At 62.0% G+C, this 24,447-nt stretch overlaps 1 protein-coding gene across 5 annotated transcripts in view; it reads right to left on the reverse strand.

The window, feature by feature from the left end:
* Positions 1–24,447, reverse strand: part of PRDM16 (PR/SET domain 16) — a 315,500-nt gene that overhangs the window by 199,923 nt on the left and 91,130 nt on the right. For all 5 annotated transcript variants that reach the window (XM_019461170.2, XM_019461167.2, XM_053899070.1 and 2 more), the window contains exon 2: positions 13,764–14,113. In XM_019461170.2, the coding sequence (XP_019316715.2) occupies positions 13,764–14,113 (350 nt within the window). The remainder of the gene's footprint in view (positions 1–13,763; positions 14,114–24,447) is intronic.

The raw sequence follows: 24,447 nt of genomic DNA on the forward strand, positions 1-24,447 counted from the left end.
AAACGCGACACAAACAGCCGGGACTCTGACCCCTCAGCCTCGCCGGTTCCGGGGTTCAGTCTCCCCGCGGCCAGTCTCCCCCTCTGACCCGAGCGTCACCGCTCCGGTCCTGGCGACCACTCCCCTCTCAGGTGCGAATACTACATCTTTTCTCCCCTTAATCCGTTTCTCCTGCTCGAGGAAGAGAGTTCCAGAGCCCCGCAGGGAGGCCCTGCAGGCTGGCCAGGGCCCGCGCGCACACAGACCGGGGCCCGCGGGAAGGCCGTGCGTCCGCGGGGGCAAGCCGGGTCCCACGTTCATGATCCCCTAGTGGACAATGTTGGCTCAAAGAACAACTGGCTGAAAAGGCTAACCCTAAAAAGTATCTTACTGTTATGACCCAGGCTGTGATTCACCAAACCCCTCCCGGGGTCCCTTCCGGGACCTGGAATCCACAGGCACGGCTCCTGGCCGGGGGTCTCGGGCACGAGCTTTCCTTCAAGGACACCAGGACCAGGCGTCGTAGCAGCATCTCCCGTCACCTATGGTACCTGGGAATGACCGGGCCCAGGTGTGTTTGATCTCTTAGGAGTCTGCCTGGGTTGCATTCTGCGCCCCCAAGGTTCGTGTGTGAAAGCCCTAACCCCAGGCCCCGCAGACTGGGGCCTTACGTGGAAATAGGGTCAATGCGGACGTAATCAGTTAAGGTGAGGCCCTGTTGGGGCCTGCAGGGCCCAACGTGACAGGCGTCCCCACAGAGAGGGGCACACTGTGCACCTGCGATGCCGTGCAAAGATGAAGCCAGAGATCCTGGGGTGATGTGTCCACACACCAGAGATTTCTAGCAAACCACCGGATTCGGAGACGGCGCCCTGCGGACGCGCCAACCCCGGGACCTCCGGCCTCAGGGGCTTTGCCGGGGCGGCCGCCCCTCCTCACTGTCAGGTGCGCCGGGACCTGGAATCCACTCGGCGAATCTTTCCCTCCACTGCTCTGTTCAGAAAGTGCCTTGGAAGGTGGGCTCACCAAGACCGTCTGGGCAGCAAAGTCAGTTTTGGGGAGGCTCCTGATCACGTACTCAGGCCAGCGTGTGGGGGTGCATGGAGCCATCGAGGGTCACTTCTGATGACTGCCATGTGCGCCCTTCTGCACAAGGGCCCGGAGGAAACACAGGAATGAGCCAGGGGCTCGGGTCCGGGGGGCGGCTCCTCCACACCCGCCAGGAAGAAGCCAACAGGGGCCGGTTAGCTCATGGGGGACACAATGCCCTTGTGGAGAGAGACCATGGCCCTCGCTTGGGGGTGCACCGCCAGGTTCCATCAGACCCTTCCTTCCCCCCACGTGAAGACCAGGGTATTCAGGTGACAGGTGGGGGATGGGAGGCGCCTTCAGGCCGGCGGGTGTCAATCCTTGCTTCACAGGCGGGGAAGCCGAGGTCAGAGGCGAGGACGGCTTGCTGGAGTCTCAGAAGCACCGTGAGTCCGAGCCGCCTTCCTCTGTGCACCGCACCATCTCAGAAAACCCCGCAAACTATCTGAAGCTTACGTGAGACGCACGCGAAAGTCTTGGAATGGCCATGCGGTCCCTCACCTGCTCGTGCGTTAGAGCGCGTGACACGGTCCCCGCGATTAACACGAGGAAGGCTGATGACGTGGGCCTTTGCGCTCACAGCCCTGACCCCCCCCGCGCCAGGGACCGGCCGGGCAGCCTTCTCGGTGCTCCTGCATCTCCCAGCACGAGGCGCGCCCCATTTCCTGGAAACGGGCGAAGGGAAGTGAACCAGCCTGAGGTCTGAGCTGGACGCAGCGCCCCAGGTTACCTGCTCTTTTAGCAGCATCCGCTACCCTTCCTGAGACTTGGTTTCCCGTTATGCAAGGGAGAGGACGAAAATCCACCTGGAGGTAATGGGGGGGCAGGACAACACCACCCAGGGAGCACCTCCAGGTGAGGACCATGGAGCTGTGCTGTCTGGACCCTCAGAAAGGGGCCCGTGCAGACGGCCACCCCCAGAGAGGGGCTCCCCACCGCACGTGGGCTCTGAGGACTGTGGGGGGCACCCTGGAGCAGCGTGACCGTGCTCCCTGAAGCTGGGGCAGCTGGAAAGCCCTCCTGCCCTCAGCCGAGGGGCTGTGCGGGGTCCTCGTGTACAAAGGCACCGCTCAGACAAGGAAGCCAGACGAGCCGGGGCTGCGCCTGAAGGCCCCAGAGGAAGGGGGCCGTCCGCAGGCAGGGGAGCCTCCCGGACGGGGACCCGCCCCGGGCGCTGGAAGCAGAGGAACCGAACACGCGGCCAGGTGCGGGGCGCCACGAAGGCCACCCTGGGCCTGATGTGCCTCCTGGCTCGCGTTCCTTGCCTTTAATGTATTTCAAATTCCAAGTAGGATTAAACGAGGGAGTCAATCCAAGACAGACAGACCCTAAAGCATCGGGGAATTCTGGTTTTGCTCTGGTTTCAGTGAGAGCCTCGCGTCTCCAGACAGGCCCTGCTTGTGGGCCTCGGCTCCTTGTGAGGCTGGAGGTCTGCTGGAGGGACGCACGCTCACTTGGCGTCAGGGAGCAGGCACCTGCCAGGGGCGGAAGGACACAGACCACCCCCTCGGGCGCCTTGAGCCCGCTGCTCCGAACGGCCGGCCAGCCCGCGTCCCCGGCATCGGTGGGGATGCCCCGTCCTTAGCGGTGGAGTCCAGACCTTGTCAGGGACCGTGCCCCAAGGGCCACCTGACTGACGCTGGCATCTTCCGGCACGACGTTCAGTGACAGCACCGAACACGGAGGCTCAGCGGCATATCCTCTAGGTGTTTTCTCCCAGAGCCCCTAACCGGGCTGGCCAGGCACCCCAACTCCCACTGAATTTTCAGGAACCCCCACCTCATTCTGCGGGTCCCACCAATGGCTTTGAGGTCTCTTAACGTACTGGAATCTAAAGGAAGCCACTGGCAAAGGGCCACGGCCACGGCGGCGTCCCACAGGCCGGCCAGACCTCAGGTGCCGAGAGGAGCCGGCCGAGGCTCGCCTTCCCCGAGACCAGCCCTCCCCGGGGCCGTCTGGCCGTGCGGCCGGGCAACAGAGGGGCCCCTGGGCAGCCGCACCGCGGGCTCTCCCTGCCGGAAGGTCGGAGGTGAGCCCTCAGCCTCCTCGGAGAGTCAGCGCCATGGTTACCTTGGCGGGCGGTCTGGCATCACAGCCGACTGTGCGTCCGGGAGACGCGAGGTCTCATTCTTCAGGTGACCCCGGGAGGCCGCGACGTCCGCATTTCCCGGGGACGCAGAGAGACGCAGACAGAAGGTGGGGCTGCAGCCCTGAGCCCTCCACGGGCCAGTGTCACCTTGGAAAGCTCAGATTTGAGACAGGGTCAGCAGGGGCCCCCTGGGACCGCGCAGGGCGGTGACGGCCTGGGCAGGGGTCAGGACCCGCTGCCGTGCGCCCTCTGGCTCCTTCTCGGTTGGCGAGCCCTCGGGTGGGTGGGACCCGCGTGGGGCGCTCCGGGGCTCAGCTGGCTCCCCCTGGGCTGGGCACACTCACGTCCTTGTCACCTGGTGAATCTTCACGCACATGAGGCTTGGTGGAAGTTCACTCCATGGGACGCTCCCGTGTGAACCAAGTTCCAGCCACCAGAGCCGTCAGAACCTTCTAGAAACGTGGACCTTGGGAAGGTCCTCAGCTCCAAGGTCTGGCCCCGGAGAGGCCTCTGCTCCCTGATCCCTGCCTGGGACTCCGCTCTCTGGACAGGGCAGGAGGGAGGATGGAGCTGGTAGCTCTGTGGGCAGACCCGTGGCTGTCACCCCCAATGGCGTCTCCTGGGGCTCCGGGGCCTGCAGGCCATTTCATATCCTTATTGTTATTTCCAGCCATGATCCCCCTCGGCACATGAGGTTTTACTCTGGCGCAGAAGGAGGCCAGGGGAGGGGGCTCGGCCACCCACAGGCCCTGCCCTCTTCGGCAAACACCTGACTGCGTCCTCCCGGCCGGTCCCTCCCTGCTCTTCCCACGGCCATTTCCTGCTTTCGCCCTGACCCGAAGGTGCCCGTGGAAGGGGAGGACCCGCCAGGCATCCTCATCCCTGTCCCCTCCTGGCAGCCGCCTCCGGGGCCTCCGCTGAGTGCCTGGCTGAAAGCAGGCTGATAAATTAGTCTAGAGGGAAACAAGGCCGCTCCTACTTGTAAAAGGTCATGGCGACTTTGTTCTGGGTGAGGGTTTATCTCGGCTGCCGCAGGGACAGACAATGCCTCGGGCCTAAATGGCAGAAATCTTAGCTCCTCGTGAAATGACTGTGCTGATAAACCTGAGGGACTTTAGAAAGATCTAAATGGGCAGGAGTGATGTGGGCTTCTGGAGCAGGGCCGAGCAGAGAGGACACAATGGGATGGGCAATTAAACTGGGCATTAGCCCAGACGGGAGAAGCGCTGTCCTCCAGCCAGACGCAGGTGGTTCCCGAGGCAGCAGGACACGCACGCGGGACCCTCGAAGGGCCGGGAGCTGCCGCTGGGGCTGGCCTCCAGGGTGACGGGTGTCTGGGCCCGGGCCAGCGCTGAGGGGAGCCGGGCCCCTGGCCCCTGAGGGTGACATGTGGCCGTCCTCGTCTCAGCATCTTCCTTCCTGGAGGAGGAGACCCCACCAGATACACGAGTGTGTGTCCTGAGGGCTGATTTTTAAAAGTCCCTTTCAGGCTCTTTCATTCGCAGTGTTCTAAATGGTGTGAAAGGCGAGACGGGCGCTGCCTGGAGGCCGTCCCTTGGCCTCCGCCCTGCGCCCAGACGGACCGCTTGCCCACAGAGAGGCTGCCCTGGGCTGACTGGCCCCTCGATCAGGGCAAACCCGGCGGGACCCAGGGGGCGCCGACGCCCTTCACCTGCCCGGAGCCGAGCAGTATGTGCACGGCCGTGCTGCCCTCCGTTTTGGCTGGGGCCGAGGTGGCCCGTGACATGCCGAGAACACATTCCTAACCCAGGGGTGACCGGTCACAGAAATTCTCAACTGGAGAGAAGCTCTGATAAGCAGGCCAGGCCTGGCTGGGCGGTTCACGCCCTTGTCCCATGACCCAGGGAGACCTTTTATGGCCTGAACGCCTGGGGCTCTCGTCTGATCCAGCGGGAAGGAGGCCCACGGAGGGGCCGAGGCCGTGCTGGGGTTTCCCAGGGACCCCCCCCCCCCCCGCCCCACTCCTCTCCCTGGGAGGCCTGCTGCTGGGAAGTGTCTAGAGTAGAACTTTCTCTGCATAAATGACGATGCTACAGATGCGTCATTCTGGCAGGTGTGCCCTCACCACTGCTTCCTGGGAGGGGCGGGGGGGGCGGGGCCAGCCCCCAGGGGCCGCCCCCACCACTGCGGGCACGGAGGAACCGGGTCCCGCGAGTCTGGCCACTCGCCCCTGTGCCAACCTACTGCGTGACCCTGCGTGACCCCCTCTCTCCACTGTGAGACTGGCCGCTGGCCACCCCAGCGGTTTCTGGGCACGAAGCTGTGGCCACAGCCCCAGGAGGGGTCTCACCACTGGTCAGCCCTCAGGGGCCACCGTGTGGGGGCGAGAGCTCAGGCTGGGTGACGGTAGGGCCCCCGCAGCTCCTTGCCCGTGGGGACGGCCCCACCCCGCTCCCTCTACAAGGCCCTGATAAGGTCTACGGTGAAGAAAGGCTCTGTGGCTACCTGGTCCCACACCTGCAGGAGAATGTCTCTCTGGGGTCGCAGGGGTGAAGAGAGGGAGGCACTGGGAGGCGGGGGCAGGAAATTTAAGGTCAGCCCTCATCCGCCGAGTGTGCAGACCCTCATGGCTGATTAGGGTGCGCGTTCCTGGGGACCCCCACGGGAACTCGGATCCGGTATTTTGGCCCCAAATCTGCATTTTGAAAGTGCCATAGGGATGCTCAGCACACCAGTTTGGGACCCAAGCCTGAGGTGAGCGGCTGGGGGGGGCGTGAGGGGTCTGCCCCTCCCTGGCCTCTCTCTTTCCGGCCAGAACAAAACCTTGCGTGCAAAGGGCGATCCAGACTGTGCCTCGAAGGCTGCCCGGCTGGGACGGGTTCCTGCCCGGACACGTCTCAGACGCACCCAGGCCCCGGGCGCTCGGGGCCGAGGCCGAATCCTGACCTCAAGGCTCTCTCTGGGGCCTGGAGAATTCCACGTCATGATGCCCTGCCAGGCCCTGCTGCAGCCCACGGGGCTGGGACGTGGGGTCGTCTCCGCGCGGTGGAGTAAGGGCCGGGACCAGGAAGAGGGTGTGTAGACTTCATGTGGTGCACAGTAGGTGCCCGGCCGACTCGGGCCTTTCCTCTGGTCTGCACCACTGGCCACGGGTCTGCCCGGCCTCGCCAGGTGCCCTGTCACATTCCCCCTGTGAGCGGTCAGCTCTCTTCCTGGAGGAAAAGTCGAGAGAAAGGGGGGGAGGGAAGAGGGGACAGAGCCTCGGGAGGCGGCGAGCAGGGCCCAGCCAGAGCCCCACGGGAGGGGACCCGAGCTGCCCAGCCTCCCCTCCGCCCCGCTTCCTGCCCACGACCCCCGTCAGGATTTTCCACGTTCACAAGCAGCCCTTCGCAGAGTAGGGGTGGGTTTGCTTGGTTGTCACTGGTGTGAGAGAGACGCAGAGGGTAAAATACCATTTAAGAAGTTGGTATTTGGGGACGTCTACTCGAATATGAAAAGAAAATATTTATTTCCTTTTTCGCTTGTGAATCAGAATGCTCTATTTAAAGAAAGTACCCTCTGCTGGATTGCGGCTGAGTTATTACCCCTTAAGGAAATAAAGGAGAACAGTATCAGGGAGGTATTCTTAGTTAGTCATTCTCTACCCTTTTTTCTGAAATTCCTTATATACCCGCGCCTCGGAGCCCGGCCAAAGATAGTGCAGGATCTCATGGCATTCTTGGGCCGAAACGTCTGGACCCAGTGTCACGGTGCTCGGGGGTGATGGCGGAGGGGTTGTGCTGAGTGGCTCCAGGAGACCGAGGAGACTGAGTATGGGTCTCTATGCACCCCTACACCCCCCGCGTGCACAGCGAGCCCAGCCCGGGCCCCGTTCCCACAGGACGCGGCCCCTCAAGTCCAGAGTCCCATTGGTCGGCCCCAATACACACCGTCCAGGTGTTGTTTCCAAGGGTGTGAACGTGCACTGAGTCACCCATCTAAGACTTCCAGAACGTACGGTCAGCCTCCTAAACGGATTCAGAAAATCATTGGGCGGCGGGGTGGGGGGGAAGCCCATGCAACGTTTCTCAGCCTAAAATAAAACTCCAGACCGCCCTAGACGGAGGGGGAAAGCGCCAGGGAGAGTCAGTGCCAGGCAGGGGAGGGAGAAGCAGAGAGGATCTGAGACTCCCGGGTCCCGGGGGGTAAGATGCTGCCTGCCGGTCCCCAGTGCGCAGAGAGAGAGGACAGCCAAGCTCTGGGGCTGAGAATACCACGTTCGAATACTTAACCCGCGAGGCTGTCAGACCAGCGGGAAGCCGCACAGGGAGCCTCCGCGATTCAGGGGGGCCACCCTCTCCCGGCGCCCACACGGCCACTGCTCTTGTGCCACTGTTGGCATTACAAGTCCCACGGTCTGAGAGCCACCCCAGCCTGTGTCTGCTCCAGGGTGGGAGACGCTCAGAGGAGGCTCATGTGTGAGCCCTGCCCAGGGGGCGCATGTGCACGGGTGTGTGTGTGGGCCTGGTGTCCTTGGAGCAGAGCCTGGTGTCCCTGGGCTGGGTGCTCTCACTTCTCAAATCACCTGGAGCGCCCGCGGGAACTCCCAAGTCCAGCTTTCTTCTCCCGCCATCCTGGGGCCGAGGGGCCTCCCCGGCTGGCTGGGCCTGAAGGGCCTGGGGTCCCGCGACTATTGACGGCTCCTGGGCAGAGGAGCACCCTGCCCGCTGACCAGGTGACCCCGGGTGCACGAGCTCTGCTTCTGCAGAGGCTGCCGGCAAAATGAAACACCCACGGGTCCGAACCGGCCTCCGGCCACTGTTGGTGCTTCTGCTGAAGGACAAACCCTTCCTCCCCGAATCCTGGGGGATGACCGAGCCTGGCTGTGGGAGGTGCCGGCTGCCCCGTCCCCTTTGGGGCTGGATAGGAACCCACGGCCCGAGGGGTCAATACAGGGGGCAGGGTGCTGGGGAAGGCGGCTTACTCTTCTGGAGACATCAGACGCCTCGAGGGGCTTGACGGTAATGTGGCGACTACACGGGCCCAGCTCTGGGTCCACCCTCGTTCTTGTTTGGTCAACTGTGTGGTAAGGACTAGAAAGAAAGGAAGCAGGTTCCCGAGAGCCTGGGGAGCTCTGTCTCCAGAGGGAGGTGGGTCCTTGGTTATGAGAGGGCACCCTCCTGCCTGGGCTCAGACCTACGGCAGAACTGGCCCCAGCTCCTGACCCGGCACCCGGTGGGGGCGAGGTGGGGGGGCCTGGTCCAGGTCCCGCAGCAGCGGCAAACTGTTGTGGCAATGACCGTGGAGAAGGGGAGCCTCGAAACTCCATCTCCTTGCCCCCTGGCCCCCAGCCAAGTCCCTTGTGATAAGAGACCACCCACCCAGTACGTGCACGTGGGACCCTGAGGCTCTGAATCGAGGGGTGCGCTCGTTGAGAGAAACACAGTTCTAGAGGGGAGGGTTGGCGGCTTAGGGCTTCCTCTGACGCCCAGAGCCCGGGAATTAATCCGGAGCCTGCTAACTCAGAAACTGGGCCAGAAATCACGTGAGAAGTGTCCCCTCAGTTGCCCCAACGCGCACTCGTGGAGCCAGCTGCCGAGAGCTGCCAAACCTAGACAGGGTGGACGGGACACCTCCTGCCCTTGGAGGCGGGGCACCCAGTCTAGGGTTTTCAGCAAAAACCAAGGTGTGCGTGCGTGTGCTCACGTGCGTGCGTGTATACACTCACATGACCACACAGGGGCGAGTCTGGGTTCACTTCTGGATGTGGAGGAGAGAGGCACAGGTGTTTGAGGTGAAGGATGAGTGGTGGGGAAGAAGGCAAAGAGGTTCCCTGTAGAGACCCTGGATCCGAGGAGGAGAAGGAGGCCTCGGGTTGGGGGCCGGGAAAGCCTCCCGGGTCCTTGGAGAAGCTAGTCGTCGGTGCTGTGCTTTCACGCGTGTGTCACCGCACCTCCGAAAGCCTCCCCGGAGACTTCCATCCGGAGGCGGGAGAGGCTGCTCGGCCACGCGGGAGGCAGCCCAGTGCCCGGGGAGCCAGCGGGACGCCCACTGGGCCTCGTCGCCAGCCTCCGCTCCAGTCCAAATTGAGACCTCCGAATTTCCTGTCGTTTTAAGGATGCTCGGCAGCTACCTTGGAAAAGAAATCATTGCTTTTCTAAAAATACACGTAGGTGGACAAGCACGGACACCCAGGGAGTCAGCTTCCGTTGCACCCCGGGCCCTTCTCCAGGGCTGTGTGTTCCGGATCATAATGTGATCTTAAATGCACGGCAATCTCTCAGCATCTGAGAGCGCAGGGCCGCGTGGTAGCTTTTGCCTGCACAACCCGCCCCCCCCGCCCCGCCCCCAGCCTGGCATCTCTGGGTATGTCCTGGCACCCCAGGGTCTACAGGGGGCAGGGGGGTCCTGGCCCTCGGCAGAGCCTGCCAGCAGGCCCCCGGGGACCCGTGGGGGAGTGGGCCTGGGGGCTTTGTGATCGAGGCGTTGGAGCATCAGAGCAGCCTGCGGCCTCGGGGCCCTTTTCCCCTGTGACCCCCAGAGCTTCCCATGTGGCCCCGGCCCAGACACGGCCTGTTTGTTGACTGAACAAATGAACACGTGTGTGAATATTCAGAAAGTAAAGCCAAGGGGTGAGGTAATCCAGTGGAGTGAATTCTTCAGATAAATGAAACCCCATCAATTCACGTTACCACTTCCCCCCAGCCTCTTACAGGGAGGCAGGCACACTTATTCAACAGCTGATGTTAAAGTGCCCGTTACGGGCCAGGCAACGCTCCGGGCACTGGGGACGCTGCCCTCAGCTGGCTTTCCAGGGGAGACGACGGGCTCTCAAGGAGGAGACGAGCCAAACTCGGGCAGTGTCGGGGTGAAGACTGTCCCTGCCCCCCCAGGGGCCGGCATGGTGCCCCCCCCCCACCGGCCACAGGCCCTGCCCGGGGGCAGGTGGCACCCCCAGGAGCCCACTGCCTCGGGCTGTCACTCGCAGCCAGCTCTTAATTAGCAAAATAAGCCCCACGATGATAAATGTCATGATTTACTCAACAAATGATCAAAATCATTGTTTTTTCAGACCCCAGGGCAATCAAATGCAATCACAGGGTGATTTATTCTGGGCAGACTGAGTGGTGGCTGCATTAGCCAGCAGGCTGCGTCTGGGCGGAGGGGGCGGGGGGTTTGGGCGCCTTCCCAGGCAGGGGGACAGACCACCGCCCTCTGAGATGGATCCTGGGGGTCGTTGCCACGCACCCCACACTCCCATCTGGACACAGGGCTGGGGTGCAGGGGACACTCCTGACGTGGGGGTCACTCCCTGCCGTGTCCCAAACCACCAAGGAGGAGGGAAGTCCAGGGTCACTGGCTGTCCGATGAGCGCGTGGGACGGGAGATACAGGGGACAGTCGGAGGGACCTCCCCACGCATGCCCGTTACTGCCCCCGTGACCTGGAGCCTGAAGGTCGTAGGTCACCCATGGCACCCCAGTGGGCAGGAGACGTGCTCTTGCCAGAAGGGTCACATCACCAGAAACCACGCGGTGGCCAGGCACCGCGTCCATCAGGAAAAGAGAAAAGAAAACAGGACCGTTTGGTCTGATTTCCAAGGAATGGTCCGGAAGAAGAATGTTGTTCTCAGAGTAGAAAGAACATTGTTGCCACGGTGCCCCAAAATGACGGTACGAATATCCTATTTGACCTTGATTTCAAACCAGTCCTCCAGCGGATGCCTGGCCAGTGTCCGGGGTCCCTCTGGCTTCTCCCTCCCGCCTGCCCTGGGGCGCAGACCGTGCCCCGTCTTCCCTGGATCTCCTCTGTCATCTTAGCTAACCCGTCATCACTGGTTCTCCTCAGGAAACGAGTCCTGTGTAAATTGTAGCGAAATCAAAGCACCCTGATCCGTAACACTTAAATACCGGCGCGAGAGCCAACAGTTATGCGTCTAAAACTCGGGCCGCCGCAGGATGATGCGCGCACTGGGGTGTTGTCGCTGGGACGGGCCTGGGACCGTCCTGGCTGTGACCAGAAGGCCCGCGGAGGGCGTCTTCGAGGTCAGAGTGCCTTTTAGCATTCATGGCTCGGAGCTCCCCGGAGGCCCCTCTCCTGTCCAGAGCCACAGAAGGACCCGGGCTGGGGCCCTGTTTGCCCAGGCAAGGACGGGGCCTAACTGAGATGGGGCACCTGGGCCGGCCGGCCTGCCAGAGGAGGGTACAGGGTCACGGAAAAGGGCAATAATCTGTTTGCAGGTGACAGTGGGGAATCCAGCAAGGGCGGCTTAGTTACATCAATTTTCCGGTCCCAAAGCCCCAAACGGAGGTCCGTGGAGCTAGAAAGAAGCCACCCGGACCTTACGTATTTCAGGGAAAAGTGGGTTTTCCCCGAGCTTTCAGGGTGCCTGCCTCCTCCTCTCTCTCCTTGGGGGAGACGGAAGCTGCCCGTCCAAGTCGGCCATCGGTCCTCCGTCGCAAGGCACAACACAAACACGGCTGGGACCCCGTGTGACGGAAGGCCACCAGCCCCAAGACAGATCCCAGAGGCAGGTAAGCAGCGCCCGAGCTCACAGGGAAAACGAGGTCGGCCGAGATAATGCCGGGGTGCGTCTGGAAAGCTGTTTGAGGACATCGGGCTGTGCACACAGTCCTAAGTGCTGGCATGAAAGGCAGCTGTCAGGTCACGAGCACGGAACAAAGCCCGCTGCGAAAACGGGAGGCGCGCCGGGGAGGGAGAACGTTCCCTCACGTACGCGGAGAATAAGCACTATCGAAAAGTCAACAGGCGCCGGGCAGATCACAGTGACAGCAGGTACCAGGCCTGGCACCGAGCGAGCAGAGGCGATAGGGGCCGTTTCTTTAGGGAAAGAGCAAACAGAAACGTGCATCAGCACAGACAAGAGCAAGGTTGCCTCAAGGTCGTCCAAAGCCCTACCTGTCGCGTGAACCTCTGCCCTCTCAAAGTAACCTGCTCGTTCAACAGTCCAGATCCTTCTGAGCGTGTCGGAAAAGCAGCCTTAAATTCCTCTCTGGGGAAGCCAGGTGGGAAGGACAGGACAGGCAGGGTCTGCAAAAGGCCACCTTGCAGCCAAAGCCACTTACCTGTCACGTTGCTGGGAAAAGGCTCTCCTTGGCCCCCCGAGGGGCCACCCCAGAGCAACGTGCCCACAGAACGACTCTGATTTCAAACCCCTTCGCTACCCGCCCCACCCTGCTCCCAGGCCCTGGTCTGCTCTGAAGGTGACCCCGACCTTGAGGAGCACACACCCGTCACCAGGGGACGGACAGGCTCCCACTCCGGGGGTTCGGCCTCCTCCATTCCTTCATCCCTCTGATCAGCCCGCTGCTCGCCTGAACCCTCAAAGCCCCGCACGGAGCTCGGGGCTCTCAGCCGGTGCTCCATGTGCCCGGCGTCCGCACCCCACGTGCCTCCTGCTGGGCGGTCGGGCTGCCAGTGTGCAGAAAGGGAGTGGAGACCCCACTTCCGCCGGAGACCCTCCTCCCCCGGTACCACCACGGGCATCAGCACACCCAGCGTCCTGGAGATGCTGCCGAAGGTCCTCAGCACAGGGCGCCTGGTCTTGAGGGCTGGGGAGCAGGGCACACACCTGGGCATCCCAGGTCTCCGGGAGAAATGTAGGCACAGGGGGCAATGTTTAGAAACCATAAAGCCTCCGGAGCGAGAGCAGACACGAGCCTGAGCTGGGGACTTTTCCCAGAGGCCCTGAGAGGTGGGGAGCACTGCCTCCCCTGGCCCTCGCTCCCCTGGTCTCCCCCAGGCAGGCCTCTCTTCCCTCCCTGGACTGTTCACCCCTTCCAAGAGCTGACCTCCAGCAAACACCGTGGAAGGGTCTGGGTTTACATCTGCATTTTCCACCCAGGCAGGGTCTCTGCGGAAAATACCACCGCGCGTCGGCTGTCGTGAAGCAGATCGGCTGGGGCCGGTGCAGAGAACGCTTTTGTGGGGCTCGGGGTCCCCATGAAGACCATCTTGAGAGACCCCCAAGCTGGGGCCCGGCGTCCCTCCTGGCCTAAGATACTTGCAGGGGGAGGGATGTTCTGGGGGTCATCGGCACCCCTCACCTAACGGTCTCCCCTCTCCCGACCGCACGCGGGCTCCGGAACCACCAAGCCGGGCCCAGATTGTGAGGGAGAGCGAATCCGCACACACCCCTCCCTGGACAGATGAGACGCGCGCCCCACGCTACCCGAGAGGTGGGGGCCCCGGCTGAGCAGGCCACGGCGGGCGGGGGCTTGGGGTGAGGTGCAGGGCCCTCTGGGGGCAGCACGGCCACCAGGCACACATTGCAGGAGCGTTCCCCAGAGTGGAGACTCCTGTTCTGGGACACTCCATTAATCTGTACGGCTCTGCAGAGACCACGGCCTTAGCACCTCAGGTCCAGACGGGGAGCACGGGGGTGTTTTAAGACATGAGCTCATTAAAGACACATTTCCGGGAAGAGAGCAGGCACGGGGGCTGACAGGCGCCCACGAGGACGGCTGATGTTTGCGGACTCGCGTCATGCGAGCTGCAGGACCAAATAAGCCTGGGAAATGTGACATTCGAGCGCTCTCTCCGGCCGAGCCTCCCGCCTCGGGCAGCGCTGCTCAGCCCGGCTTTATAAATAGATGGAACACAAGATAAATGGCCGTGATCAATCACGCTCACACGGGAATGCTCACCTCCCATCCAAAGTCGGCCTCCTTCAACGTGGCCCGCGGTGCCACCATGTACGGGCCAAACCTCTCCCCGATTTCCATCCTCTTCTTGGCCCAGACCCCCAGGCCGGCCCCTGGGATAGAGGACTCTCGGAGCTCAAAGTCTGGCGGGATGGGAATGTCCTCAGGAATGTAGACGGGGGCCTCGTACGGCGAGCCCTCCTTGGGGGTGAAGTCCTCGCTGGTGGGGAAGGGGGACGGCGGCCCCATGGGGGTGGGGGACACGACGCTGTCCTCGGTCTCGTACTCCGCGCTCTCGCCAGCCAGCAGGTCTGGGTCAGGCTCGTGCATGTTATTTACAATGTCGCCGTCACCTGAAGGAGACAATGCAGTGTCAGGCTGTGTGGCACACCCTCCCCCGTGCGGGACCCTCAGGGGGCCCCCGGGACACAGGACAGGATGGGGGCCGAGGGCTCCGAGACGCCGCCACCCCCTGCCCAGGACGCGTCCGCTCTGCCCCGCCCGGCACAAAGCGGCCCTCCCTCCGGGGACGCGGCTCTGCGGGGCTCCTTTGGGAACCGGGGTTCGGAACCGCGCGGCACAGCAGAGGTGTGCGTTTCCCCGCGGCCCCACGCCGCCACCAGAGGACGCGTCTGCCCCTTCTGCTTTGGGAAAGCGAGGCAAGGAGCTGACCACGCTCCACGAGTTTGGGAGCGGTGGGGAAAGCCGTCACAGGGGGCACCCTACCCAGGGCCAGGAGTGAACTATTCCTTCCAGACCATTCTGGTTGCCGTGTAGCCTTGGAAATTAGGGGTCGGAGACATGTCTCGGGTTCTTGGGATTTGGATTATATGAAATTTGCCCCGACACCTGGGCAGCACCTTGGTGGGGCCGGGGGCCCTGGGGATGGGGTTCCTGAGAGCCCGGTGACCTTGGGGCCAAGTTAAGACAGAGGTTTGCTGCAGGTCTCGGGGCTGCAGGTCACGGGGTCCGCCTGTCTGGTGCAGGCCTCTCTTGGGGTCCACCCTAAGAGAGGGTTGGGGCCAAGATTTTGCCACCTGGACAGACAGCAGGCCTGAAGCACAGAAGAGACAGTGAGAAGCGGGCCAAGGGAGGAGTGGGGTCAGCCAGGACAGCGGCTCTGCTCATAGAACGGGAAAGGGGGACCCAGACAGCTGGGTGGCCACAGCAGCTTATGCGGAGTCCCCAAGGGCACAAAACGCCCCGTGTCCGTCCTCAGACAGACAAACGGACTGTCCATCCACGCAGCGGAATATTACTCAGACACAAGAGGAACAAAGGCTGACCCCCACCCAGCAGACGTGCTGCTCGGCCAAGGGGGCCAGGCACAGAGCACACAGGGTGCGACCCACACGATCCGCTTGTAGAAGCATCCGGAAAAGGCAAATCCATAGAGACAGAGCTCATAATAGTGGCTGCTGGGGGCCAGGAGGGGCTGGATAATGGGCACGGGGGCTCCTCTGGGGGAAGAAAACATTCTGGACCGAGAGGGAGGCGGTGGTCGCACACCTTTGTGAATGTGCCAAAGGGACCGTTCACACTCAGGAGGGGGATTTGTGCTCATGCCGCGCGGCACGGGGAGCCAGAGGAGGGCTGCAGGGGTGAGGGCGCCGCTGACCTCTGACCTGGCTGCTTCTGCCTCGACGCCCCTCCCTGCCCCAGCCCCCCCCCCCCCCCGTGGCTGCTGGATCAAGAGTCTCCTGAGGGGTGGAGGTGGGGGGGACAGGGACCGGGACGGTGACCTCAGGGTCCTCACGCTGGTTGCAAACAGATCCGCCCGAGAAGTAAGAAAATGTTTTCTTTCACAAGAAACCAAAGTCTTGAAAAGACAAAAAAAAAAAAATCATGGGGCTAATACTTATTTAATTTAGCAGCATTCACAGAAGTAATTATTCCGTTTTAAGTGGCCAATGGTTGTTCTCATTGACTCGTAGGCTCCTTTCAAAAACGCAACAACAGACCCGCAGCTCCCGCTCCCTCCACCGGGAAGATCCAAGTCGTTAGGTTTGAAAGAACACCCCCAAAAACCTTCCCCGCGACTGCGCCCCACAGAAAGGTAAATTACAAGGGGGGGTAATTAACAAGCCGCCTCATTATCTGGGACTGGTATCTGCACGGGGCTCACAAACAAAACCAGGTTGGGAGCCCCCCCCCCGCACCCCTGCGCGCTTCCCCAGCCTCGGGGTGCCGCGGCTTTGCCAGCGCAGAAAGTGGGGAGGGGTCCCCATCCTGTGCATATTCAGCTCAGGGCTCTCGTTCGGCGTTGGTTTTTATTTTTTTTATTTTTTGTATTTTTTCCTGTTTGAATTCTACTTCCCAAAACTCCTCACCTACTGGAGGAAAATCAGGGCTTTAAAGGCATGTTTAATTTACTGGCCGAGCAAACAGTTTAGGAGAGAAAGGTGGTGTTTCCTGCTGATTAAAGGCAGGCAGCACATGGCTGGCCTCCCACCCCCCGGCGGGCACAGGGGTTAAGTGATTGCCTGAAGCTGCCAGGAGAAGCCAGGTCTCCAAGCCGCGGCCCCTGCTGTTGGGGGAGAGAGAGAGAGAGAGAGAGAGCTCTCCTTTCACAGGTGGGGTGAGGGGACCTCATCAGCGCACAGGAGACATTCGGAGAAAATGAGGGGCAGCAAACAGCCCCAGGCCCTGGAGAAAGCAGCAAGCTGAGAGAGAGAGAGCCTTCCGGGAGGACCAGCACCAACTGCCCAGCTCCCCAGGGTCCCCGAGCGAACCAGCACCGGAGAGGCTGGACCAAAAGAGCATCCTTCCTCAGCCCCCTGCCCTGGGCACGGTGGGCGTTTCCAGGGACGGGGCGGCGTTTTGCCCCCGGCCTCTGCCACCTAGGTCCGCAGGACGGCCAGCACATTCCAGCCAGCCCTCTCTCGAAAGTCAGGATGTAGAGCCAAGAACATGAGCTTTTTATGACTTTGGAAATATAGGCTGTGCAATGTGTGTTGTTTACTTGTCGGGAGAGCCAAGGTCCTTTATTTGGGTTTTGCGGTAATTTCAGGCTAAGGGTTCACGACAGAGTCCATCACTCCTAAAAATTCTTTTGGGAGACCTGCCCAAATAATAAAAGCGGGGAGGGGAGGGGAAGGGAGGGGAGGGGCAGGAGCCTGGAGCCAGTGAGCCAGCGGAGTCATCCCGAGCCTCGGCCCCAGGGCACCTGCACCAGGCCAGGGTCCCCGCCGGGTCACTGAGCTCTTGGTGAGTGAACTTCATGCCGAAACCCCCGTTTGGAGGCCAGTCACGCGCTGCTCTATGCACGCACGACGGACATTCGGTCTCATCAAACGGGTCAGAGAAGCGAAACCTAGGCGCTCCCCGGGTCTGGACCACACCGGCTGGGAGTCACCAGGTCCTCAGTACCTCCTGCCCCGTGGGAGCCTCCGTGCCCCGGGTGGGAGCCTCCGCCTGTGGCTGGGGGACCGAGGTACCGGGGCCACCTTGCCCTCTGTCCTTCAAGGCTGAGGCATGGTACTCGGGCGGCCCCCACGGTGGTCCCGAAGGACATCCTGATGCTGGCCTGCGACGTCGTTGTCCTCTTGGGAACGATGACACTGCCCACTGCCAGCGGGCCCCGTGAGGGACTATGGGGAACCCTGCCCGCCCGCCATCCAGGACCAGCTCTCCCCCGCCGCCTTGGACGACTCTCCTTGGGCTCGCTGCCCTCCGGAACACGGCTTCTTTGCCCCAGAGGTTTCTGCCTCTGGACACCTGAGGTGGCCGCGCCAGCCCACGGGGACGCGTGCTCACACCACCTCCCTGGGGCTCCCTCCCCGCGTCCCCGCACCCCTGCAGGCCCACCCCGCCGCCACGCGGGCTCCTTCGGCGCAGGGAGGCCCAGCGAGGGAGGAGGGCTGCTTCTGACACTTTATGCTTTTGCTCCTGGAAACTGTGGGGTCGAGGAGGAGGAAGACGGGCTCCTGGAGAGGGGCGGACTTCACCCTGGGGGTGGCCCCAGGGCCCGCTAAAAATGGGCGCTCACGGGGGGAGAGGGCGGCCGAGGGTCAGCAGAAGACCAGGCGAGGCGTCCTTAGGGGCTGGGGCGGCCGTGGGCCTGTATCCCGGCTGTGGTGCTGCGTCCTCGGACCTCCCTGGGGTTAGAGCTAAGCGCTGGGGGGGGCCCGGGTCAGACCCCGCGCCCGGGGAGGTGTGCTGTGTCCACATCCTACATCACGTCCCTGTGGGTGTCGTGCTACAGAGGTACCCCTGGGGGTCACAGGGCAAAGGGTACCCGGCATTTCTGTGTGTTTACTCTTTTTTAAAAAAATTGTTAATGTTTATTTTTGAGAGAGAGAGACAGAGCGTGAGCCGGGGAGGGGCAGAGAGAGAGGGAGACACAGAATCCGAAGCAGGCTCCGGGCTCCGAGCTGTCGGCGCAGAGCCTGACATGGGGCTCGAACTCACGGACCGTGAGATCGTGACCTCAGCCGAAGCCGGACGCTCAACCGACTGAGCCCCCAGGAGCCCCTCTGTGTGTTTATTCTTACAGCTGTGTGTGAACGCACATTATTTCAATTAAAATCTCTGATAAAAGAGCCCTTCCTCCAGAAAACGGCCGTTCTGTGTCCCACCTGCGTGCACATCCCGGGTCCTTCCCTCGGCTCTGGCGGTTTACGCGAGAGCACATTAACTATTCTCTCCTGTCACAGATGCCTCGGCGCCGGGTGCTGAGGGGGGGGGGGGCAGGGAGGTGATGCTTTAAAACAACAAAACCAGCCTCTGAGGGTGACAGCTGTGTCCCCAGTAAACTCGAGAAACGCCAGGGGACCCCTTTCTCACGAGGGCACACATGGACGGACCGGCAGGCAGCCCGTGAGCGAAACCGCCAGGGAGGGTCCCCGTGACGCAGGCGGGAGCCGGGAGGTGTGGACCTCGCCCCCGAGTTCCTGCCGCGTCCCACCTGCCCGTCGGCACAAAAGGTTGTGCCGATCCGCCGGGACCCGGGTACGCCGTCTGGGTCACACTTGGTGCTGACGTTGGTGCCCGCCAGGGCTGGGACGGGGAGGCCGGCGAGGCGCCCGGCGCCCGGCCCTGTGACCGAGCCCCTGAACTCTGCCCCTTCTCTCCTTCGGGCCTGGCACCCTCCCGCGCCGGTGCCCCCGACAAGTTCTCAGGGGCAGGTCCGGCGGGAGCCCGCGGCGCGACGGGACGTCTGTGAGCCCGTTTCCCCAAGTTAAGACGGACCCAACATCATGCGTTCGTCAGAAGACTGGGCGTCACCACAAGATGCCACGGTGATCTAAAAATACTAATTCTTAGAAACCCCGTGTGCTGTTGCCATTGTAGTTCGGGTCGGGAACGCGGACCCCACCTTCAGGAGGCCCCCAGGGGGTGGCGGACCGGGTGGTGCGTGGGGCCTCGAGACGGTCATTGGATTCACCCCAAGTCTGAAGCTTTCCTGGGAAGCTCCCCGCTGGACTCCTTGAACCCCGAGATTCTGCTGCATCTCAGGAGGGGCCCCGGGGAAGTGGGGAGGCCAGCGGCCGTCCCGAGAAAGGCCCACACCCGGCAGCACGGATGCAGGAACACAGGCAGGGCATGGAGAGGTCAGTGCCCCGAAGGCCACCCTCGTCGGCCCCATACGCGGTGGGAGGAGGGGCGCGGCCCCCTCACGGGCACCACCTTCTCGCCGCTGAGCTGCCCGCTTTACAGATGGGGAGACATCTGTAAACACCATCCCCACTGGTCTGGGGCGGGCCCAGCCTCAGGGAACCGGCAGCTAGATCTGTGGACCCCGCCCAGCAAGGGCCGATCACCTCGGGGTCTGCGGTCAAAACCAAAGTGTCCTCAGCTGATCTGATGATGACGCTCGAGGGGACACCAACGTCTGGAACTTGGGGGGAGAAAGGACCATGGGGAGAGGAGGGGAGGAGTTGCCACGGCCCCCAGGAGCTGAGCTGCTCAGGACAGGACCTCGGTGTGCGGACCCCGGCCCCACAGACCTGGGGGTGGACAGCCCTGCCCAGTGGGGACACGCAGGCTGACCACGGCCTGGCCCTGAGAGGGGGTGGCACACCTGCGTCCTGGATGCCCCGGGGTCCGGCCTGCCGGCTGCAGCCGCCTCGTGGGGCCCACAGAGCCCACGGAGGAAACCGTCCTTGTCACCCCACAGAACCAAGCCCCAAGAGGCCCTGTTGCTGGTCTCAGCCCTCAAAGCTCAAAGCTCAAAGCTCAAAGCCACCTCCCACGTTCGTCCTCAAAGGACCCCCAGCAGCCTGGCCTGGGCGGCCCCTCCTGTCCTCCGGACCCACCTGTCCCTGAGCAGGTGACAACGATGCTCCAGGCCCGGGCCCGGCCGGCTCCCCAAAGCTCTTGGGGACACATCTGGGGCTGAACATTGTGACAGACATCCTCCCCAGTCGGACAAGGTGCAGTGAGCGCTCTTGGCCCCCGCGGGGCACCGCAGCGGCTCTGGGCCGGGGGCACTCCGCCTCCGAACCCAGAGATCCATGGCCGCCCCGTCAGAGAGGCCGCGGTTTCTTGTGGGCACTCCTGGTGCCCTGCTGGCACAGCCACTTAACAGACACGAGGACGCTTCTTGAGTCAAACGAATCAGAGTCACAGTAAACTGCACTGAGCTGGAAGCCAATCTGACGGTCGTCCCCGGTCTGGGGAACCCCAGGTGGACTCAGGAGCGAGGGCAGGACCTAAATGTCACCGCAGGCAAGCCCACACGGATGGCATCCCGCTGTGGGTCAGGCCGAGGTGCTCAGGGAACCGCGCCCAGAGAAGGAAGTCGTGCCCACCAGCGGCCCCGAGCGCCCTGCAGGGGAGGACCGCACCGGCCCAGAAGGCCAGCTGCTGAGCGGCAGGGGACGGGCCCTCTGAGCGCCCACACAGAGCCGTGACCCTGGGCAAACCCTGGAGGCTCCTGGTGATGGGCGGCCCTGCCAGGCCAGGTGAACCCAGCTGCTGGATGCTTTGGGGGTGTCCTGCCCCTCTCTCAGATTGGAGTCCCTAAGCCAACAGCCCCAGCGGTCCCCCGACCCCCCTCCAGACCCGCCCAGGCTGAAACGGGGTGGGCGAGGGGGGTCCGTGGGCACCCCTGCCGTGGCTCCCGCAAGTGAGGGGCCAGCCCACGCCAGACGGGCTGAAACGGTGGAGCGCACCTCGGGCGGACGGGGTCTAACACGGAAGGAGCCGCGTGTCCTTAAAACATCCAGAAGGTCACCCTGGAAATCCGGACCAGCGCCTGTCCACACGGCCCCGACCCACTCAGCTCTGACCCGCTTCCAACAAGCCCCGAAACCTGGCACGCTTGTTCAAGCTACCGGTCACCCCGTCGGGTCCCGAGAGAAGGGAAATGGTGTCCGTGCTCCTCTGCTGGAGGCACTTACAGAGGAGGTGGCAAAGAAGCCGCCCGCGTCCCCCGGGCCCGAGCGCAAGAGAGACTTCCCAGGATGGTGCTGAGGGCTCCCCTCGTCCTGCCCACAGCTCTGGGCCCCCAGCTGCCTGCTGTCATCAACGGGGTCTCCGCCAGGTGACGGAGTTCAGCACTGCCACCGTACCTCTAAGTGCCCCTCTCTCCTGAGCACGGCTGGTGCGGGGGGTGGTCTACACGGGGTCGCACGTGGAGGCCCCCACGGGTGGACTGCAGGCCTCTGGGAAGTGTGTCCCTCCCCGGGGTCGGTGTGGGCCCCGGGCCAGAAGTCGCCCTCACGGCAGCCACTAGCAACGGCCCCAGACCACGGTGTCTGCCAGGGAGGGCCTGGAGGAGCACAGGGCACCGCCCCCAAAGCCAAGGCCAGCTTTCTGTGCCCTGGGGAGAGAGACACCTCAGCGGGCCTCCCCAGAAGTGGCATTTATAGGTATCAGCTCAGTTCGGGGCAGCTTATGTACAGAATGTGAGGGTTGGCAGTGTGGAAAGCAGAATGTCCCCATCGCAGCCCTGAGACCGTGGACAAGCACACTGTTCAATTCTAGAACCACTCAGCAGGGGCTCTGGAAGCAACCGGGGAACTACAGGCGGGCCTGCTCATAGCATTTTCTTCTCCTTGGTTCTGCAGGCTGTGGGCACCCGTGGGCACCTGTGGGCACCAAAGGCAGCTTGGCCTTAGGGTTTCACAGGCTGCTTGGTGCTGATGGGGCCCAGGGAGCACGCAGCCAGCACTGCCCTTGATTCAGGGGAGGCAGAATTGAGACGTCCCCCACTTTGTATATCAAGTCAGGGAAGTTCAGGGAATACCCACTTGCTCATGGCCACAGCGGCAGCCAGGGCCCAGCGGGGGGTTGCCCAGTCCTGATTCTAAAGCTCTCAGATGCCACACTACCTACCCCAAGTTTCCAGCTACAGTGAGAACACACCTAAAAAAGTGCCCCAACATTTAGTGATGGCCTCCCTCATGCCCCATGGAAGACATACAAGAATGAATGAATAACTTGATGGTGGAGGAATGGGTGGGTGGGTGAGTGGATGAAAAGATGGATAGATGGATGTATGAATGAACGGGTAGGTAGGTAGAAAGATGACTGGGCAGATGGATGGATGAAAGGGTGATGAGTCAATGTGTAGATGAATGGAAGGATGGATGGATGGATGGATGGATGGATACAAGGATGGACAGATGGATGGATGGATGGATGGAAGGATGGATGGATGGAAGGATGGATGGATGGATGGATGGATGGATGGATGGATGGATGGATGGATGGTTGAATGGATGGATGGATGGATAGATGGTTGAATGGATGGATGGATGGATGGATGGATGGATGGATGGATGAATGGTGGATGGATGGGAGGATGGATGGATGGATAGAAGGATGGACAGATGGATGGAAGGATGGATGGATGGATAGAAGGATAGAAAGATGGATGGATGGATGGATGGATGGATGGACAGAAGAATGGAAGATGGAGGGATGGATGGGTGGATGGATGGATGGATGGATGGATACAAGGATGGACAGATGGATGGATGGATGGATGGATGGATGGATGGATGGATAGATGGTTGAATGGATGGATGGATGGATGGATGAATGGTGGATGGATGGGAGGATGGATGGATGGATAGAAGGATGGACAGATGGATGGAAGGATGGATGGATGGATAGAAGGATAGAAAGATGGATGGATGGATGGATGGATAGTGGATGGACAGAAGAATGGAAGGATGGAGGGATGGATGGGTGGATGGATGGATGGATAGAAGGATGGACAGATGGATGGAAGGATGGATGGATGGATGGATGGATGGATGGAAGGATGGATGGAAGGAAGGATGGATGAATGGTGGATGAATGGTGGATGGATGGATGGATAGAAGGATGGACAGATGGATGGAAGGATGGATGGATGGATGGATGGTTGAATGGATGGATGGATGGATAGAAGGATGGATGGGTGGATGGATGGAAGGAAGGAAGGAAGGAAGGAAGGAAGGAAGGAAGGAAAAAGGAAGGAAGGATTGATGAATGGTGGATGGATGGGTGGATGGATGGATGGACGGATGGATGTGAGGACAATCTTGAGGGCAATGCTTAACAGTAAAGGTAGAAGGCAGGAGTGTCACTGCTCTTTCCCTGAGGATGAGTCCCATTAACATGACTCCATGGCTCTTCTCCCTCTTGACTCTGATTAGTTAATCTGGGACGAATACCTGGGTTTGCTCCACCCAGCCCCCACCTTGGGAAGGGGCCAGTTTCTCTACTGCTCCTTCAGGACTGCCCTCCCTCCACCCACCTGCCTGGCCCAGCATTCCAGGGGTGAGGTGAGCATTCTGTGATTCTGGGGCTCAGCCCGAGCCTGCCCTGCCCTCTCACTGAGCTGTACCGCACACCTGAGTCTTTGTGGAGAAATAAGGTGGGAATTTAGTTCTTATCTTCTGACCCTGACTTCTCCAACAAAGCAGGGAGGAGTACTCCTCACTGGGCCCCTCGAGACCCCCCCAAAGCTCCCCCTGCTTCAGAGCCTGGAAGTCCGCATGAGCTGTCACATCGCCGGGAGAAGGAGACGCGCACTCAGTCAGGCTGGGTCTACGGAAGCCCCCCCACCCTGGGAAATGAGATGTGTCTGTTTCTCGGAGGATTTCTGTGGGGTGCGGCCATTCGAGGAGAAGCCCCCTCATCGGTGGAAGGGGTCTTGGAACTGCAGACCTGCTCCTGGAAACGGTTTGCCAGAGAGGGAAGCGGGAGTTGGGGGTTCTGCCTCCCCAGGGTTCTTGCACTTTCCTGGACCACAGCAAACGCGGGGGCTCGCCTCCAGGACCGCCCCCGCCAGGAGCCGCCGCCACCCGGGACCCACCTCCCGACCAGGCGGCCTCAGGCCCGCGGCTCATTGGCATTCCCCTCGCCACGCAGCCGCCAGCCCAGAGCGGTAGTGCGGCTAATATTACCGTGGCAGACTAATAGCACCGAGAAAAGACGTTTCTGCAAACAGGCCAAATATTAATAATAATCAATCGTCGCTTATATTCTCAAACCCACGCCCGGGACTTTGCCCACAGGGACCGGAGGGCAGCGTGCCCCAGCTGCAGGGCCGATGGCGCAGAATCGTCATTAGGGTCCGCGAGAGCCTGGGATGGTGACGGTGCTGGGCTCTCCGCCCTCTCCGAGCTGCTCCTGCAGGGAAACCTCCGCACAAAGGTGGGGCTTCCTCCCTCGTCTCCCCAGTCCCGAGGCATGGCGGCCTCTTGACCTTCATGCCTGCTCTCCCTTCACCTCCGGCGCTGGGTGAGGC

The sequence above is a fragment of the Panthera pardus genome, unplaced genomic scaffold, assembly GCF_024362965.1.
Source record: "Panthera pardus isolate Hobbes unplaced genomic scaffold, ASM2436296v1 HiC_scaffold_11, whole genome shotgun sequence".
Lineage (NCBI taxonomy): Eukaryota > Metazoa > Chordata > Mammalia > Carnivora > Felidae > Panthera > Panthera pardus.